Raw genomic sequence first — 20,070 nt, forward strand, 5'->3', positions numbered from 1 at the left:
GGGCGCCGGGCCCTGGTTGCCATGCGGAAGTGTCCGCGGTTGCTAGAGGAGGCTGGAACCCCGGAAGGGGAAGGCGGGAGCTTCCGGGCCGGGGAAAGCTGCGCCGGGCCGATACGGAGCAGAGAGGTGGGAGCGGAGGGGAGAGCTACCGGTGTCCCCGGGGATGGCGGGCGGCGGGTCCCGCGGTGGGCGTAATGGCGCCGCGGAGAGCGAGGGGCGAGAGAGAGGGAGTGGGTGCGCGGGGGGGTTGTGTGTGTGTGTGTGTGTGTGTGTGTGTGTGTGTGAGTGAATGAAGGAGACTGAGGTGAGGTGGGGAACACGGGGGGACCCTGCTGTGAGGGAAGGGCAGGACCAGGGGGAGGTTTGGGGGTCCCGGGATGTGGGGTGCTGGTGGCAGGACACCCCTGTGAGGTGTGAGGGGGGTGTCGCGGGGAGGTGCTGGAGGAGTCGGCAGGGAAGCAGCCCAGGGCAGCGGAGCTGTTCTGTGCCGGGGCTCCGGGCTGGGTGTGGAGAAGAAGGAGACGGAGATCCGGAGTGACGGTGTCCTCAGGGACGGCTGCAAGTGTCTCTGTTCGGCTGCCGTGCGCACCCTCTTGCCCTCCCTCACTTATGCCTGTGGCTGTCTGTTAAATCCTGTCCAGTCCTGGTGAAGCTCCAGTGGGGAGAACTGCCACAAAAGGGAGGGTTGCTTCATTCCAAGCCCCAAACTGTTGCTGCTCTCCAGGCCCTCCTCCGGGCTGTTACTCTTGCATGGCCGCATCAGTTCTTGTCCTGGCTCTGGAGGTGCCAGTGCAAAGATCCAGATAATAACTTCTACCAGACTGTCCGCAGCAGCTCACCTGTCCCTGCAATAGCTTTCCATTTGCAAGAGCATGATGCTGGGGCATGTGTTAGTGTTGGGCTGTTCTGTCACACACAACAACTGCTTAATACTAATAGGCTTGTATTAGAGCTGGTGAAGATCCTGCTGTGAGGAGAGGAGTGCTTCTGTTTCCCAAGACAGGTCCCCAGTCACTCCCCTGCCCAGGGTCCACAGAGCGCTCAGCCATCTGGGCAGCTCCTTGCAGAAGGGGATGGCTGAGGAGCAGGTTAATGTGGAAACAAAGTGTATCTGTGGCTTCAGCTCCCCTTTGACCTTTTACTCTCAGCCCTCCAAATTCCCCAAGTCAAAAAGTGTCAGGTCACAGGCTGCTTTCTGCTGTGAAAGTTCCCCTGAAGGTTTGTCCACAAAAATTCCATCAGAGTGGCACAACTGGAGCTCCCAGGCTAGGCAGCACTGCTGGTAGCTCATCCTTTTGCCAGAGATCCTGCAGTTTTTGGTTAACCAGCTGTGAGGAATATTGCTTCTGTTTTCTAAAACCGCAGAACTGGTTTAACAGTGTTCTAGGAGAATGTGCTTTGCTTCGAGTGCATACAAATACACCAACATACAGATAATTAACTGTGGTTTGAGGGGGTATCTTCTCTTGTTACATGGAAACAATAAATAATATAATGTGTGCCCAGACATTTGCAATGTGCTAAACCATCTAACTAAGAGCTATCTTTTTTCCCCTCCCTCAGCAAGAGAACATGAGTTCAGCAGCGAGAAAAAGAGGAAAGCCCACTGGAGGAGGAGGAAGAGGGAGAGGAGGCAGTGGAAGAAGAGGAGGAAGAGGAGGAGGCAGCAGTAGCCATTCAAACAAATCTCAACTTGGTGGAAATAGGAAATGTTCAACCAAAATTTGGGATGATGGAGATGATTTTTGTCTCTTCGATGGACCAAGACTGGAGTCCAGGTCTTTCTCTTAATTTGGAGAGTTTGGCATAGAGATGTTTGGGATGCTTTGGGGCTGGTTTTTGGACATCTTTGAATCACAGAAGAGTGAAGGGGTGATGAAGCTGTTTCAGTATGAAGCAGTTTTTACATGTCTTTTTGATAAACATTTTTAAAAAGTTTTAGTTAGGAAAGTGGGGTTTTTTTTAAGATTAGAACCTCTGGTTTTCTTCTTTGGTCGTAAAATGATTTCAGAACATCTTTGATCAGGAAAGACAAATAAACACAGCATGTTCATTTTTGTTTATTTCAAAGCAGAAACTGGGCCATGAAAAATAAGTGATTTAGAGTTAATTTAGTATCCTGAATGTATTCTGACCAATCTGGCCTGAAAGTGCATGGTTATACTGTAGTCTGGGAACAGCTTTACCTAGCAAAGTATTTATTAAATCACTTCGGATTTGACACAGGATAAAATCCGTACATGCATGTGTGTGTGTGCACAGATACAGACACACACATTGTGGTCACATAAGAATGAACCCAACTTAATAATCTTTAGGTGATGGACTTGTCTTGTTTTGGTTTTCCTGTTTTGAATTACAGGGTTGGGTCCTAACACATCCCAATTCAGTCAAAATCATTTGAGCCAGGCAAATAACTCATTGTTATGTTCTATTTTATTTTTAGGTCAAATGCACCTGCCAGAAGAGGAGGGCAAGCAAAACAGAGACCTGAAGCAAAAATGCCTCTGCAGACCATACACATGACGTCAGAGAATCAGAGAAGAGTGAAAGAACTTCTTCAAGAGCTTCAAGGACAGGAGCTGGCTCCTGAATCAGAGTTAGTTGAAATGAAGGCACTACTTTTAGCTCTTATAGATGAGAACACTTTAACAGGCACACTGTTAGAAATGAAAACAGTATTCGTTTTTCCATTAACTTCTAATTTGATCTCACATTGAATCATAGAATCGTAGAATGGTTTGAGTTGGAAAGGACCTTAAGATCACCTAGTTCCAACCCCCTGCCATGGGCAGTGGCTTTGACTCTGCTTTATTCTTCTACAATATTAATTCTGCGAAATGGGTAGCAGAATGCTCCGTTTAAATGGAAGATTTAAAACTGCAGAGGCAGAGTTTTGTGTCTACTCAACAGTGTAACTTTGTTTCATTTTATCTGATAACTCTTTTTATCAGAGTAGCTGGTTCTGGTGAAGACGATGACGAACCGGATTACCTTGATGATGAACAGTGCTGGTCAACGGATCGGGAAGTTTCTGACCTAATACCAAAGTCGTCCGCTGAGCCAGCTGAGCACAAAATTGTGGAAAGTGAAGTGTCTTCATTTGCTGTGCACAAACTCTCCAGGTGATGCTTTTCAGTGAATAATTTGTATCCTGAAGAAATAAATTACTAGTCTCGATACCATAAGCTCTCAGTTCTTGGGCTTCCTCTTGACTCCAGGGAAGGTCTCTGTGCAGAACTGATGAGTTTGTATCTCGTACAAATTTAATCCTCCACTAGATGAATTTAAAATAATGGTGTTATGGAAAATAAATCACTCCAGCCTTTTTTCAGTGAAGTTTTCAGTTCTTTCTGCAAGTCAGTGAAACACATATTGGGAAAGCTCAGGGAGCATTGTTGTTATGTTATGTTTCTTCCAGGCAGGTAGTGTTTCAAAACCTTGTAAGTGTTCTTCATCCATTTTGCTCAGATGTGAGTGTTTATTAACTATTTTTTGCTTTGTTTGAGAGAGTGTTTTCTATGTGATAGCTTATTCTGAAGAGTTTAGTTTATATAGTTCAACTGGGAAATCTAATCCTGTAACTGTTACGTGCAACATTCTGAGGTGTGAGATAGTTGCTACATAAACTAATCTTTCACCTTATAAAAAACAGGCTAGCATTCACAGACACCAAATTACTGTCTCCCACTCTATAAATAGTATAAATATTTTTGTCTAATTTTTTTCCCCCACTAGTAGTAATAGTACCTCATGCCATACATGCTTCATTACTGTAAGCCTAATTAATCAGATCTGTGGTTATTTTGCTTCATACAAGTCTTTGTCACTCACTTGTTGCCATGTTGTCTGTTTTGTTGCAGGTATGGTTTTGACAGTGAGCGCTGTAGGACAGTACTGGGATCCTCCAATGGTAATATTGGGGCATCACTGGAGTATTTGCTATTGCAGTGCTTTACAGAAAGATATGGAGAGAAAATGCAGGTTTCTGCAGCTGCCACTGAAGCCAGTCGAGAAGAATGTTTAGAACAGAGAAGAGAAGAGGCTTTTGCCCTCCGGTCAATCTATGGAGAAAAATTTGTAGAGAGAATTCAAAACCGTGTTTGGACTTTTAGTTTGGAACTGGAGTACCTAGCAAACAGGCTCAGCAAATCTAAACAAAAGGGTGATTGTACAAGGGACACAGCAAAGCAGACTGCAAAGGAAATATGTAAGTTTTATCTCCAAGGAGGCTGCAGGTTTGGTTCAAAATGCAGATTTAGACATGAATTCCCTCCAAACCACCCACTAAAACCAGCCAGGAACTCTGTAGATGATGCTCATCTCAGACTTGATGGTCCTGTATATGAACTCGAAGTAAGATTTCCTGAAGAAAACAAGTATCCACTTCAGGCACCTCTTGTGGCATTTTATTCCACCGATGAGAATCTACCTCTTGCTTGTCGTTTACACATTGCTGAATTCCTCTTTGGAAAGGCCTTGATAGCTGCAGAGGCTGGTGAACCAGTGGTGTACACCTTAGTGACTTGCTTAGAAGATGAATCTGAAATGAGCAAGTTGCTTGAAAATACTCACCACAAGTACAGTATTCCTCCTGTGTCCCTGCTGGCTAAACCTTCAGTAAAGCTACAGACAGAGAGTGCATCCAGTTCGAATCAGAAGTCTGAAGGTACAGCAAAAATCCCTCTTCAGTTTCTGGGCTAATAGCAGTCAAAAACATAAAGAGAAGGCAGAAAGCCTAATTCAGGCATCTGTTCCAAATCTATTTCTGGAGATTAAGGTCATGTGGTGAGCCAGATCCATAATCTGCCTGTGCCTCAGCAGGTCCCTTCCGTAATAAAGCTGCAGCAGAGTTCTTGCGGCTGGTAAGAACTGAGTTAAAGGAGCACAGAGGTAATGAGTTTGGGTTGGCAGAGTGAACGATGCCTATTCCCACACAGTTGATAAAAAGCCAGTGAGAGATGTGGTGTAAGCTTAACAAAATTGACCAGACAATTTTCCTGGGAAGTGAATGGGGAAGGTTGTTTGCAAACTTTGGTGCATCTGTTACTTATCAATTCAGAACCTTTATTTTTAACTACTTAAAATTACCAACTCCTCCTCAAAAAGAACTTTGTAAAGGTGGATTTAAAGCTAAGAAATGTTACAAGTGGTTCTAGAATATTGCTCAAGGTATCATCCCTTTTTTGCATGCAAGTGCAACTACTTTGATTTCGCAGGGGTAGAGTTGGGACTGTGTCACTTACAGCAGGGTGACAGCAACTCTGTGGCATGGATGACCTTCAGGCTCTCAATTCCAAGGCTGTTTTATCTAAGGCAAGCTTTCTTCAAGATAGTTTTCAAGAGCAACTGCATCACATTTTAGAGAGCCTAAATAGTGACAGCCTTTGTTTTGGTTATAGAAAAACTAATTATTCAATTTCTTAACAGCTCCACAGAAAGGCAGCTTTGTTCCAGAAATTGAAATCAGAGATACCAAATAATCTTCCTTATGTTATACAATACTTTGTTTAGATAAATGTAGCCATAACACTTTCAAGGGCTGGCTTACTGTCTGAGCAAATCCCACTTGAAGTGATAGGCAGTAGGCACTACAGTACCTGGTCAAGTTTCAGTCTTGGTTTAAAAGTACTTGGCAGTGGTTTAACAATTAATGTTATAGTGTAGTTTTTAATTCATTTAAGCTGGTGTTTCTATCACAATCTTCTGCTCTAGAGAAGTGGTTGCGTGGCAAATTGGAGAGAGGAGCTGAGACACATGAAAAACATTTAGGAAGGCAAACAGTTACCAGTCTGGTTTGTCATGTGCCACCCAGAGCACAGCTGGTGCAAGGGGAGTGACAAGTGGGTTGGAGCTGGAGAAGTTCTGGTTTGTTTGATGGGGTGAGGGGAGGTTTGCTGGTAGTGTTGAACTGAATGCATGTCAAAAATAGGCCTGCAGACCCTCAGCTGCAGGCTGCAGTCTAGCTGCAGTCTAACAAGGTACTTTGTTGAGAATGCTCCTGGAACGTGTCTCTATTCTGCAGTGCTGATGAGGTCCTGTTTGTTAGTAACAAGAATACCCAACTGTATGTTCTCTGTCTCAAGCCTCAACAGTGTCAGAGCCTCAGGAAGAAGAGGTGGCAGAAGAAGAGGAAGGTGAGCCTGAACAAGTTGTTGTGGAGAATGAGAGTTACGTGAACCTCAAGAAAAAGCTCTCCAAAAAGTATGATGTGCAGGCAAAGTCTCTGTATAACGAAAATGTTAAACTCTGCACGCAGTTTCGTCTGAAAAAGGTATAATGTACAGAACAAAGTGTCTGTTTTCATGTTTACTTTAGAGAAATAAATATTTAAGCCACAGGCTGCTGTTTCAAATGGTTTTGTTCCACTCCAGTGATGTTCTTACTGCCATGCGTGTTTTTGTGCATCAGTCTTCTAGGCATTTCCAGTCCATGTTGTATGAAAGACAGAAGCTCCCTGCATGGCAAGAGAGAGAAACCATTCTTGATTTGCTGAAGAACCACCAAGTTCTCATTGTGAGCGGCATGACTGGGTAAGAGTGTGATTGCAGATGCATCAAAGCATACACAGAAGAATGTGAAACATGTATCCATGGAAAAGTTAGGATAGTGGTCCATCTGTGACTAGTGACAGCAGTCCTATGTGAAGGATGACACTAATGAAACAAAGCAAATTTCGGGTGGAATGCAGTCATCTCAATTTACATGGATAGAAGATGTTGGATTTGTGGGAGTTTTTTGTTTGTTTCTTTTTTTTGATTTTTGTCGTGCAGATGTGGGAAAACCACTCAAATTCCTCAGTTTATTTTGGATGCTTCATTGCAAGGATCTCCAAGCAGAGTTGCAAACATCATCTGCACTCAGCCTCGCAGGATCTCTGCCATTTCTGTGGCTGAACGTGTAGCCAAAGAAAGAGCAGAGAGGGTTGGACTTACTGTTGGATATCAGATCCGTCTGGAAAGCGTAAAGGTATACATATGCATTGCTTCTTGGTTTTCGTTTGGTTCTATTAAAATGTGCTTAGTGCTTCTTTAGCATACAGAATCTCTGCCCTGTACTGAGATAAGCAAGTCTGTGTCAGCTGTATTTTATATTATATTATGAAATATATTCTATATTTCATCTCATGTTGCACAGTCCACTTTACAGAATGAGGGTTGAGTACTATGTCTTCTATTGTTTTGCTTTCTGTTGAGACAGGTGAAGGGGTCTGAGAGCATGGATAATAATTCTGTCCTCTGGAAGGCTGCTGACTTAATTTCTATTTGTCTCCATTTCGATTTGTCTCCCAAGTGGAGATTAAAGGGTGCAGCTTGGGTCAGCCAGAAGGGGGAGGTCGAATTCAAACTGCTGTCTTGGAAGTGAAATTTTGTTTATGTTACAGCTGATCGCTTTTTACAAGAACTGTGTTACAAAAGAGATTCAGAAGATCTTTCTGGGGACAGAAATTCAAGTTTTTTGTCAGAAAGCAACTTCCACAGGAAAAACAACTCAGATTTTTTGTTTACCCCTTATAGTTAGCAGTGCCCCTTGGTAAGAAGGAGGTGTTTTCAGCTTTTAATCACAAAAGAAAAATCATTCAGCCTGTCTCCAGCAGGATTAGTTTGTTCTCTTTCTGTCAAACCTGGCACTCAGCTGAAACCAAATATTTTACAGCAACGCATGTTCTCTTTGCACTATGCTAAGTTGCACAGAGTCAACTGAATGCTTTGTCTTATTGTTCAAGTCCTCAGCTACCAGACTCTTGTACTGCACTACTGGTGTGCTGTTGAGAAGGCTGGAAGGAGATCTGACTTTGCAGGGAATCACACATGTTATTGTTGATGAAGTTCACGAAAGAACAGAAGAAAGGTAAATAATCTCTTATCCCATAAGCAAAATGAAGGTCATAGTCAGAAGGATAAAGGTGACTTTGATAAGGTGCAAGTAACTGAAATCAGACTTGTTGATCCCGTGGTAGTAATGTGGGATGGTGGAAGAAGTCTGGTTTTAGGATCTTGTCTTTGGGCAGTAGGAAGTGGTGTTGCAGCAACTTGCAAAGAAAGCACATCTCTTAAATTTTTATGCATCAAGTCTGCCATCACATTGCAGTGGTGTTGAAAAGAGGTTTTGAATGGGGCTAGAGGGTTAAGTAAGTTTTTAACCACAGTTGTCTGGTTCTTATTCTTCCCTTCTTTCAGCTTTTAACAAATACCCTGATTCTTCACATGCCATTTTGAGAATTATTGCTCCTGATGCAGGCTTCAGCAGAGCACCTGCAAGGGACAAGTGCTCTCATTTTCTTCCAGTCTACAGATTTTACTAGTTCTAGACAGTCTGCTCCAACCTCCTGCAGTTTTACCCCACTTATCTGCTGATGCTAGGCAAAAGATAATGTCTGTCAGTATCTCTGTAAAGTAAGTGGCAAGGATCCTTTTCTTTGATGTTTTCCTTGTGAAGCACTGCAGTGCGGTAGGTTTCAGGATGCATTCTCTGTGGCCCATTATTCTACGGCTCAGATTATATTTTAGCCTCATAAAGGGCTTATATCTCTCAAGGATTCTTCTTTCTTGTCATCTAAAATCACTGAAGCCAGTCTTGTAGGCATATCACAAAAGCTATAAATATGTAGGGAAGAATGTAATGGGCAGGAAGAAGTTTGAATAACTGTTCCAGTAAGGAAGAGGAACAAAAAGGACTCATATCTTACTTTGAGTTAATTTGTTACCTAATGTTCTTGTCTTGTCAGTAATGTGTTTAATTTATAAGGTGGACAGAGCTTTTTGTTGCTTAAATGAGTTTGCCAAGCAATCCTGACACTTCAGTGTCAGGAACAACCAAAGGAGTAAGCAGAGTGCCTTCCATTAATTTACTGCATTTTCAGCCTCCAGCCATTCTGAGAAGCTCATTCTTCTGTGATGGTATTGCTGTGCTCTTGAAAACGCCAGGAAGTTGGACAGAATGGAGAGGAAAAGAGACTCTGAAAGTTAACACTGAAGAAATTCAAATGTCTTTTTGCTTGTTTTCTTCAGTGACTTCTTGCTGCTGGTTTTGAAAGACATAATGGTTCAGAGGCCAGACCTGCGCATTGTGCTAATGAGTGCCACCGTGAATGCAGAGCTTTTTTCTCAATACTTTCACTCCTGCCCAATTATTAACATACCAGGTGAAAACCATTCATTTTGATTGTCGTCACATTCATTGTTTTAGGTGTTTGTTTTCGGTATTTCTGCTTCCGAAGTGTTTTTCAATTCAAGTGCAAGGGGCTAGTTTGCAAAGTGGCAAGATCAGGATTCATACAAGCACTATGATTCCAAGGGCTTAGAAAGAAAGACCAATGCGATTTAGGAGAGAGAAAACTTGGAAATTGAGTCCTTTTCTTGCTGTCTCTATACCAGCAGAATTTTCCTTCCCAAAAGACAAAAATGACATGTTGTGCGTGATGTGGTTCCCTGAGCTAGTTTCACCACAGCTGAAGACGCTTCTCTGTCCTTGTGAAAAAGAAGCAGTGGGAGGATCCAGCTGGATGTGTACACATTTAGCCAAATGTGCCTTTTAAATTGCATGACAGAAACATGTAGCCTCATGGATATGTTCCCTTAACTTCCCTTAGGTCCTCTCTGACTGTGTAAGTGCATGTTACCAAACAATGCTTGGAAAACATCCACTGTTTGTCCTAGACAGAAATAGTGTTGAACAGTGCAGTATAGATGAGAGCTGTGAAGCCAGTGTATGACATAATAACCTGTGTGAAATGATAACCAACTTCTGTCATTTTCCTCTTCTCTGTGTGTTGTGCAGCATGTAGATTTATTCTCATGTTTCCTTTTAGGTCGAACATTTCCCGTGGATCAGTTTTTCCTGGAGGATGTGATTGCATTGACAAGGTATGAAAATGCGAAAACTCTCAGATGTCTTTGCCTTTTGAGGTTGTACTGTTGACCCTGAGACTGCAGCAGTTCTGTGCATGGATTTAAAAATTAAATCCTCTCAAAACTCCCATCACCTGCAGTTCTAGAGTTGTACTAAAGCACCAATTTTAAACCATACTTCTTACACTGCAGTGGGATCTAGGATCTCATGCCAAAACAAGCCTTTCTGCATTAGATACCACATAAATACTCAAGATCAGGTGAGCTTTGCCATGGAGCGTTTGTTAGTGCTTGTGCTTTACTTGTTTCAGTGGTGGTTAGACATTGGCAAGCAAAAGAAATTTGAAGGTAGATTTCAGCACTGAAGGTGACAAATGCAGGATACCAAACAATTCCTTTTTGTAAGGCCTACCTTGCAGCTCAGGTACCAGATTCCTCTTACCTTTTGTTGTTACTGGAGAATCACAGCAGCTCAGATGTTCCAGATAGTAAATTGATCAGCTGTTGTAAGCTACTTACAGATTGTTGCTCTGAGCTACCCACTTAGTTGTGAAGATCAAGTTTCCAGTCCTAGTCATTTGCATCACAGCTTTTACTAACATCCTAGTATGGAAGAACACTTGACCTTGATACCGTCTGTGGTTTTGCAACCCACTTACACAAAGTTCCCCTCAGATTTGTATATAGATACTTCTGATACCCTATCTCTCTAGCAGATTATTAGGAGGAGACTGTCAGGTTTTCCAGGGCACTGAATGTTCTTCTGCTCTTCAGGTACGTTTTAGAGGACGGTAGTCCCTACAGGCGCAAGATAAAGCAAGAAAACAAACAGAATGCAAGACACAAAAGAACTGCATATGAAGAAGTAGAGGAGGACCTGAGACGTGCTGGCATGCTGGAGAGTACTGATACAGTTGTCAGAGATTCAGACCCAGACCAAAAATTAACTCTGAAGCAGCTCCTTACACGGTATAAAGGTGAGCTCCTTCCTAAACCTAATAAATTGGCATATAACATTTGCCAGCTAACATGGTATGTTAGCATATAGTATTGTATGTTGAATGCATGTATATAATTCAGAGTTTTGTATTTGTGAAATGAAGCAGGTCACTACTTCTAGATGAGATCAGAAACCTCCTGCTTGCCAAAAAAGAAAAGAAAGAAGAAATAGAGAACCTGTTGTTCTCTCAAACTAGAACAAACATCTTGGCTGAAAACAGTTCTTAGCATCTGAAAATGGACAGTTTTCAGTAACTGTCTGTTCCCATCCCTTTTCAGATGCAGTGTTAATTCTGCTTTCTTCTCTGTACCTGTTCTTGCTGGAGCAGCTTTACTTAAAGCACAGCATGTATCTGCCACTTCAGCATGACAAGCCTTCCTTGAGAAATTCAGTCACTCTTTGAATGGCTTAATAAGAGGCAAACCTTTCCATGAACTTCCCACTCTGTCGTCATCAAAATCTTCCCTGTGCTTAGTCCTGAAGAGTTCCTCCCTTATGTTGAGCTCCACAGTGGTGCTGAGTGAGAGCCATTGCTTAGAAGCTTCAAATTCCTGTGACAGACGGGAAGAATAAAGGAGTCTGGATGTCTTTCTGAGATCATGTAAGAAACATTGGAAGAGAGAAGAGAGAGCTTGAGCAGGTAGTCCTGGAGGTGTCTGTAAGTGGCCATATGAAGACTTTTGGCTCCTCTTATCACCAGCATACATGCATGTCATTCTGCTAGTAGATGAATCCTGGTCTAGGCTGTGTGCAGGGCAGGTTTAATCCCCAGTAAGGCATATGAAGGGAAGGGTAGAGCTGGAACAGAGGAGAGCATAGAAGGGAGAATGTGACACATTGAGTCACTTCTGGAGCTACCTCTTCTGATCTAAGCCAGATGCTGTTTAAACCAAGGTGTGGTTGGTTGTGCAGCCACACTGGTTCAATGCATCAAAACATCCAGCAGATGTTTTTTATAAGAGGTGGACTTACTGTGTGTTTTATTTCTTTGTCCCCAGGGGTTAACAAGACAGTGTTGAAAACAATGTCTGTCATGGACTTGGACAAAGTTAATTTGGAATTAATTGAAGCCTTGCTGGAATGGATAGTTGCTGGCAGACATTCATACCCCCCAGGTAATTTCCTTGTCCTTGAGAGATAAACAAAAGTAGATTCATGGAGGCTGTGCTCTTACAGACAGCCTAAAGCTAATGTTTTGCATGCAGTGTTTCTGTAGTTACTATTTTGGAGGGGTTGGAGGGAGAAAGTTCTAGCTGAGTAACAAAGCCATTGTTATACATCAGATGGGGAAGGTGAGAGAATTGTCTACTTTGGAAAGTCTTTGCTGAGGGACTGTTGCAGCCTGTGTGTTTCTTTTCTTTGGTAAAATAATTGTGAAACAGAGCTGAAGTTTTGACTTGGGCCTTCTGCACATTGATGAAATATCCTGCTCTCCTTTCTGTTGAGTGATTTTTAAATTGTTTTTTATTTTAATCTACATTTATAGGTGCTGTGTTGATATTTTTGCCTGGTCTAGCAGAAATCAAGATGCTTTATGAGCAGCTCCAGTCTAATGCTCTTTTTAATAACAGGCACAGCAAGAGGTAAGGCAGAAAAGCTCCAAAACTATTGATCTTTACCCATAAATGAAGAGTAGCTTCCTGCACAAAGCCTGCCTTTATCCAGGGATAAATAAAGGTTATTCAATGTGTAAGAGAGCTCGTGATATGAAGGTCTTGACTCGAGTTAGGGTAATTCCTTTTCTACTGTCTTATTGGCTTCCTCTTTTTGTTTTGTTCTCCTCAACTCAGGCAGGTTAGTTGTTGAAGTTCTCAGAGACCCTCATGATGAGTGTTCTCTGTTTTGTGCTCTGCATGATCCAGTGGACTGTTGAAAACTTCACCACCTCAGCCCTTGTTCTGTTTCAGAATGTTTTCTGAGACACATTCAGTTGCAGTTGTATTTTAGATTGGATTAGATCGTTACATAGAGATGTAATTGGATCTCCTTGACTCAACACTTTTTACACAGGTGTCATGGCAAGGTTAGCTGGGGTGAGTCTGGCATTTTCAATGGCAGATTCTAGACGCTTCAAAAGAGGGAGAATTTGTGCTCAGCTCTCTTCTGAGATCTGTCCCTTCTGCAAACTTCACCCTTTCTTAGAACATGTATCAGAAATAGTGTGGCTAGTAGGACTAAGGAAGTGATTGTCCCTGTGCACTTGGCAATGGTGAGGCTGTGCCTCAAATCCTCTGTTCAGTTTTGAGCCCCTCGCTACAAGGAAGACATTGAGGTACTGGAGCATGTCCAGAGAAGGGCAATGAAGCTGGTAAAGGGTCTAGAGAACAAGTCTTATAAGGAGCAGCTGAGGGAACTGGGCTTGTTTAGTCTGGAGAAAATGAGGCTGAGGCGAGACCTTATCTCTACAACTAGCTGAAAGGAGGATGGAGCAAGGTGGGGGTGATCTCTTCTCCCATGTAACAAGTGATAGGGCAAGAGGAAATGGCCTCAAGTTGTATCAGGGAAGGTTTAGATTGGATATGAGGAAAAAATTCTTCACCAAAAGGGTTATCAAGCACTGGAAAGGCTGGCCAGTTCCCTGGTTGAGCCAGTATCCCTGGATGTATTTATAAGACATGTAGACTTGGTGCTTCGGGACATGGTTTAGGGGTAGACTTGGAAGTGTTCAGTTATGGTTAGACTCAATGATCTTAAGGGTATTTCAAACCTAAATGATTCTATGATTCAGTGCCTTATGATATGGCAGAGTGGTTTACTGGTTTTATATTGCTTTGGATGGCTGTGGGCGGTGTCCAGCACTAGTGAGGCAAAAGTGTGTGCAGGCAGATTGTTCCCAAGAGAGAAAAGGCTGGAGATGCACTGAGCATGCTGTCATATTCTCCTTCCAGGTGTCTTGTTTATCCGCTTCATTCTTCACTGTCTAGTGAAGAACAGCAGTCTGTGTTCCTCAGGCTTCCTGCAGGAGTTATCAAAATCATCATCTCTACAAACATTGCAGAAACATCTGTCACCATTGATGATGTCGTCTATGTGATTGATTCTGGAAAAATGAAAGAGAAAAGGTACTGGGATTCATCCCTCAGGGCTTTGTGATCTGGGAAACTGCTCTATGCCTCAAGCTACATATTTTAGCTTTCCCAAGAGCTGTGAAAAACTTGAAAGAACTTCATTTTCAGAAAGCTTCTGCAGGGGGAGGAAGCCAGTCTAGACTCAGATCCAACTACAGGGGTGGGAATTTTGTCCATACAGAAGTTGGCAGCATCCGCCTGCTTGAGCTCCAGCCTGTTCACTCTGCAGTCATGAACATAAGCCTGTTTCTTGCTCTCCTGTAGGTATGACCCAAGCAAAGGAATGGAAAGTCTGGAAGACACATTCGTGTCCAAGGCCAATGCTCTGCAAAGGAAAGGGCGAGCAGGCCGTGTAGCCTCAGGTGTCTGCTTTCATCTTTTCAGTAGCCATCACTATAACCATCAGCTTATAAAAGAGCAGTTACCAGAAATACAAAGAGTTCCCTTGGAGCAGCTTTGTTTAAGGTGAGCTGTTGTTCCTGTATTGCCTAAAAAAGCCAGCATGCAGAATGTCCTTCCTCCACTGCAGGGCACCTGGAATGCCATTACCAAGGTATTTAGTTTCCTCAGTGTTTTCTCACATCGTGAAACCAAGAAACTGCTCTGGAGATTTAAGGCTCTGTTGACTGGTTGCTTTGATCTTACTATCACATTGCCTCTGCATCCCGAGCTCCCCCTCTAATCACACTGTCCACCAATTCTCCCTGTTCTTCACGTTCCTTAGCTCTCATCTGATAGGAAAAAGATATGTCTCTGAGATTTCTCGTCACCGGAGAAAACAGTTGCATTCCTGTGCTCCAGACCCACAGCAGATGTTTGTCCCTTTATGCTGTAAAGCCTCCTTGGTGTTTCTGTGCAGCATAGTGAAGTAAAGCCACAACCTGGATGAAGCCATCTAGCGTGGATCTAAACAAAGAGGCCCTCCTATCCCTGCTACACACTGTGCATCCCTTTGTACAAAAAGGAAATTAAACAACACAGATTATTTTTTTACAGTAAAACCTGTATTTTAAACCCTCGTGTGCTCTGTAGGAATCTGTTCTAGTGGGCTCTGTGAGGCTGGATGAGGTACACTGTACCCCACCTATTATTTCATATTGCCTCCTGACTTGGAATACTCCTAGGCAGCATGTTTTCTGTTGTGGTTTTTATATAAGCTTGCTTTTTTGTCCTGTGTATGGAACTAAGCTGCTTTCTTTTTCTTTCTTTTTTTCTTTAAGAATTAAGATTCTGGAGATGTTTTCTGCACAGAGTCTTCACTCTGTCTTATCACGACTAATCGAGCCCCCTAGAACCGAGTCTTTGCGAGCATCAAAGCTGCGCCTACAAGACTTGGGAGCGCTAACTCCAGATGAAAAGCTCACCCCTCTGGGATATCACTTGGCTTCTCTGCCTGTTGATGTCAGGATTGGCAAGCTAATGCTGTTTGGCACCATCTTCCGCTGCCTGGATCCTGCACTGACTATAGCAGCAAGTCTGGCCTTTAAGTCACCTTTCGTAAGTATTCTTAACCATGTATCCCACTTTGAAAGAGGTGTGTTTTCATAGAGCAGCAAAACGCTGTTGTAACTTGCAGTGTACTACACTTGAGTATTTTAATTCGCCTTTTAAGCCTACGTTGTTTATATGTTAATACAGTGTTCATTAAAAAAGTCCAGTTAGAAGCAGAACACCAAAGCCATGCAGCAGCGACAAGAATGTTATTTAGGAGTGCACAGTAGAAACAGAGTGGATATTAGTTTGAATTTGAGCTAAGAAGTTCTGCCAGCCCATTTTGTCCAAGTTTGGTGTAAAAACTGAAAATGAATGGTAATGTAAGAAGCACTTAGAAATAATTATGAAACAGTGCTAATGATGAAGTTGATGTGTCAGAGCTGTGAAGCAGATGTGTTTGTGTGTTCACTTTCACTTTGGCTTTTTGAATCAGCTGCTGCACTTAGAGGTGCTCTTGCTGTTAATCTTCTACTGCAGTGTACAGACTTGCATGAGAAGTCAGGCTTTCTTGAAGTCTTGATTGCTGTCATTAGTAGTGCAGATAGTTTGTGTTGAGGATAATTGTGAGAGAGTTGGAAATAGATTGTTCTAGTTATTTAATTGCTTATTGTTTTCCCTATGCTTATTGAGCATTTTTGACAGCATTTTGACTTCAATTGCTACAAGTTTCTATATGCTGTTACAGAATAACTTAAATTCAGCGTTTTTAATGCCCTGAGTTACTATTGCCTTCTCTTTCTCAGACCCAGGTGGATTTTAGACTTGATGTGCTCTTCTCTATTATAAGCATTGTGATTTGAGCTTCAGCTCCATTAACTTGCTGAGATTTGTCAGATGGTGTTTTTCATGGATGTTGGCATTCTGCAGCTACAGAGGGGTCTGCTCAAAATGGAATATTTTCTGAGAGCTGCTTAATCTCTTGTGGTTACATAGGGCAATATGCTTAGTTGCTCTGCTGTTGTCTAGGCATTTTTGAGTGCCTCATGTTTTCTGTTATCCATGGAGAAAACCTGCACTCTGACCTGTGTGCTGCTGTGAAATACCAAAGTTTATGTGCCATGTAGCTCTTGCAATGGATTGTCCAAGTTGTGAGGGGAAGAACATGCTTAATCTGTTACTGCTCATTTAGGTGTCACCATGGGATAAAAGGGAAGAAGCAAACAAGAAGAAGTTGGAGTTTGCAGTAGGAAACAGCGACTACCTGGCTCTTCTCCAGGCCTATAAGGTGAGCTAAAATTCAGTGTCCTCTCTGAGGCTTGTGATATGCTTGAAATTCAAGCTGAAATATTTTACTTAAGATTTTATCCCATCCTCTCAATTAGGGGTGGCGTTTGAGTATCAAAGAGGGTTCTCAGGCCAGCTACAACTACTGCAGGGAGAACTTTTTGTCTGGAAGAGTTCTTCAGGTAAGTCAGTTTCTGTGGCCTTGCACAGGGGCTGCTTGAGACACTGGCAGAGCCCTAGTGACAAACATAAGCAACTGGTAAAGACTCTTCTCGCTGTGTGTGGCACCCATCAGTCACAGCCCTTTGTCTGTCTGTAGGAAATTGCCAGTCTGAAACGGCAATTCACCGAGCTGCTTTCTGACATTGGGTTTGTGAAGGAGGGATTAAGAGCCAGGGACATTGAGAAGAAGTGGTCCCAAGAAGGCGATGGCGTGTTGGATGCCACAGGGGAAGAGGTAATTCACAGCATTTCAGTGCTCCAAAGCAATGCTGCTGTTTTTCATTTGACCTGTGTGCCGGGTGGGCTCTAATGGGCTTCTTGCCACAGCCTGACTTTGTAATCTCACACTGGCAACAGTCATCTCCCATCTGTTCTGTTCTTCCTCCCCGTATCTCATACGTGCTGGCACTAGCCTCCATTGCATGAGGCCTCATGTGCCCAGAAAGAACAGGCCCAGATGTGGAAGTGAGCTGGGACCTGCTCCTTTGAGACAGTGAACACTGCTGACTTGCCGTGTTAGAAGGGAGCAAGTGGAGCAAAGGCATGGATATGAGTCATGACCCGGCCTCAGTGTTGGGATTAGTAACAACCTTATTTTGGGAACAAAATGACCTCACAGAGCAGGCAGGGAGATAATTCAGCATTGCAGATGATCTTCAGAAAGCAGTATGTCCGGAGCCAGGCATCTCCTGGGCCTACACGATAAGGGTTTGGTAGTTCTAGAGTCTCACTGTGCATTGGGACAACTTGTCTTCTTTCTCTTGGGGACAAGCTGCTTTGTAGCCAGATGTTATTTCCTAACATCTAGCTACAAACTGCATCAAGATAGTTGGTGGCCAGTTTGCTCCACTGATAGTGGGGGGAGTGCAGCCCAGGTCTAGCCTGAGACCTTAGGGCAGTAATTAGTCCTCCCCTATAAAGCACAGCACTGCAGCTACAAAAGTAAACCCCTTTCAGGAATTAAGTCATTCCAGAAGCAGGGCTTTACCTTTATAGACTTACCTGTAGAATACCTAATGCATGCATTGATTTCCCAGGCAAACTCGAATGCAGAGAACATCAAGCTGATCTCGGCTGTGTTGTGTGCCGCACTGTATCCCAATGTTGTGCAGGTAAAAAGAATGCTTTCCCATTTTCCCTTCTGCTGTCCAGCATATCCTCATGGCCTGCTTTCAGTCTGGGCTGATTGTGGCAGCCTTGAGCCTGGCTTAGGTTGCCAACACTTGCTGCTCATAGCGTTAGAGCCAGGCAGCCGAGCTCCAGTTTGTATTGCTTGAGACTGCTGCTGTTGCTACAGGCTGATTTTAGTGTCACACAGGAGCCAACAGCAAATGTTCTTGAGAAGCTACTTTAAATTGCAGTTTTGTAACCTCAGCTTTAGAAGGCTGAGTTTACAAATGAACAGTCAGGGTTAGACAGCACCTGGAGTGCAGTGTCTCTCTCTAGTGGCTGGACATGTTGCTACTTGAGAATTTCATTGATAAAATGAAAACATAAGTTAAAAATGGTTTGTGACAAAACAGATTTTTATAACTTCTTTTCTGACCATACAGGTGAAAAAGCCAGAGGGCAAATACCAGAAGACCAGTACAGGAGTGGTCAAATTGCAGCCTAAAGCAGAAGAACTGAAGTTTGTTACCAAAAATGATGGTTATGTTCACATTCATCCTTCATCTGTGAATTATCAGGTCAGGTTTCTTTTTTTTCTGCAAAGCTGAAAGTGGGGTTTTAATCATTAACCACATACTTGGTTTATAAAGGCTTTGAACTGTTCATCACTCTTGCTTTGAAAGAGCATAACAAAGGCGCCCGTGAAAATGTCCTTAACGTGGAACGGAGAACTCAGGGCCTTGAGGCAACATTGATGAATTAGCTGATTTCTCACATGCTCACTGCAAAGCAGGATGGAGCGAGGGATAACTGGCAGTTATTGGCAGCTCTTATGGGTCAAGAGTCTGTTAGTCATGCAAGGTGCGTTTTAGGTACATTTGCTGTTCTTTGCAGCCACAGAAGAGGCAGGCAGGCCCATATTTGCCTGAGCAGGTAGTAAGAGATGTGGCACTTTAAGGAGGATATTGTGTATGTGTTCCAGACAAGGCACTTTGAGAGCCCCTACCTGGTGTATCATGAGAAGATCAAGACCAGCCGCGTGTTCATTCGAGACTGCAGCATGGTGTCAGTGTACCCACTGGTGCTCCTCGGAGGCGGGCAGGTCCACATGCAGCTGCAGAAGGGAGAATTTGTCATTTCTCTTGACGACGGATGGATACGGTTTGTGGCTGCCTCTCACCAGGTAAGGAAAAGGAGGGATAATCCTGGGAGTGCTGCAGAGCTCTGCTTGTATGTGGAATATAGGAGATGCATTTCGTGAGCTTTACACTCACCTCTGTGTTTTACCATAGGTGGCTGAGCTGGTAAAAGAGCTGCGCTGTGAACTAGACCAGCTGCTGCAGGATAAAATCAAGAATCCCAGCATGGACTTATGCATGTGCCCCCGTGGATCTCGGATCATCAGTATGATTGTAAAGCTTGTGACCACGCAGTAATGTGAGAACACCTTTCTGTACTCACTGTTTGCTACTGCCCGAGAATGGACGAACTAATATCAGTGTCTTGATGTATTTGTCATCCCAAAACATGGCACTGATCTCTGGAAGACCAAGTTGGCACCTGTATTATTGACAGGTTTTGGGATTGTTTGGTTTGGTTTGGTTCCTTTGTTTACAGAGAGCTTGTTTCTTGAAAGTAAGTAAGGTGGGTTACGCTACACACTGGGACATGGGAGAATGGCAAATCTCCCAAGAGGAGTAGAAACTGCCAGCTAAGGAAGTAAAGTGTTTTTCCATGAGGCCATACACTGGCAATAGTGTTTTCTGGTCACAAAAATACCTGCTACCTAGCTGCTTTTTTGTAATAGTGATGTCTGGAAGCAGCGTGTGAGATCATAAGCTGCTCCCAAATTGGTTTAAACTCACTTCTACATTTTGGCCAAGACTTTACTGAGTTAGTTGGTCATAGCTGACCAGAGATGGAGCTGCTTACAGTTCAACCCAAAGCCTTTAAAAAGGTGAGCACCTTTTGATTCATGTCAGGGGGTTCTGAAATACGGTTAGAGAGCATCCCCTGCTGAGGAGACTACTGGATCAGTTGGAGTAACATGCTGGATCTGCGCAGGCTGTTCTGGTTACAGTGGAGGTTTCCTCGGCAGCCA

At 43.3% G+C, this 20,070-nt stretch overlaps 1 protein-coding gene across 2 annotated transcripts; it reads left to right on the forward strand.

Moving 5' to 3' along the window:
• The first annotated feature begins 85 nt into the window (after positions 1–85).
• DHX57 (DExH-box helicase 57) lies at positions 86–19,712 on the forward strand. 2 transcript variants are annotated; one of them, XM_030490692.1, is made up of 24 exons: positions 86–126; positions 1,564–1,778; positions 2,447–2,599; positions 2,955–3,125; positions 3,864–4,669; positions 6,087–6,274; positions 6,412–6,533; positions 6,774–6,969; positions 7,727–7,851; positions 9,012–9,145; positions 9,812–9,866; positions 10,626–10,828; positions 11,850–11,966; positions 12,338–12,434; positions 13,740–13,913; positions 14,184–14,384; positions 15,140–15,416; positions 16,543–16,638; positions 16,736–16,819; positions 16,957–17,094; positions 17,897–17,971; positions 18,413–18,547; positions 18,952–19,152; positions 19,262–19,712. In XM_030490692.1, the coding sequence occupies exons 2-24, from the start codon at positions 1,573–1,575 to the stop codon at positions 19,403–19,405; spliced, it is 4,098 nt and encodes a 1,365-aa protein (XP_030346552.1). In that variant the 5' UTR covers positions 86–126; positions 1,564–1,572; the 3' UTR covers positions 19,406–19,712. The 2 variants fall into 2 exon arrangements, with proteins under 2 accessions (XP_030346552.1, XP_030346553.1); XM_030490693.1 differs by lacking the exons at positions 16,957–17,094; positions 17,897–17,971; positions 18,413–18,547; positions 18,952–19,152; positions 19,262–19,712 and having other exon boundaries at positions 16,712–16,771.
• Positions 19,713–20,070: the final 358 nt, after the last annotated feature.

Source organism: Strigops habroptila, chromosome 6 (assembly GCF_004027225.2).
Source record: "Strigops habroptila isolate Jane chromosome 6, bStrHab1.2.pri, whole genome shotgun sequence".
Taxonomy (NCBI): domain Eukaryota; kingdom Metazoa; phylum Chordata; class Aves; order Psittaciformes; family Psittacidae; genus Strigops; species Strigops habroptila.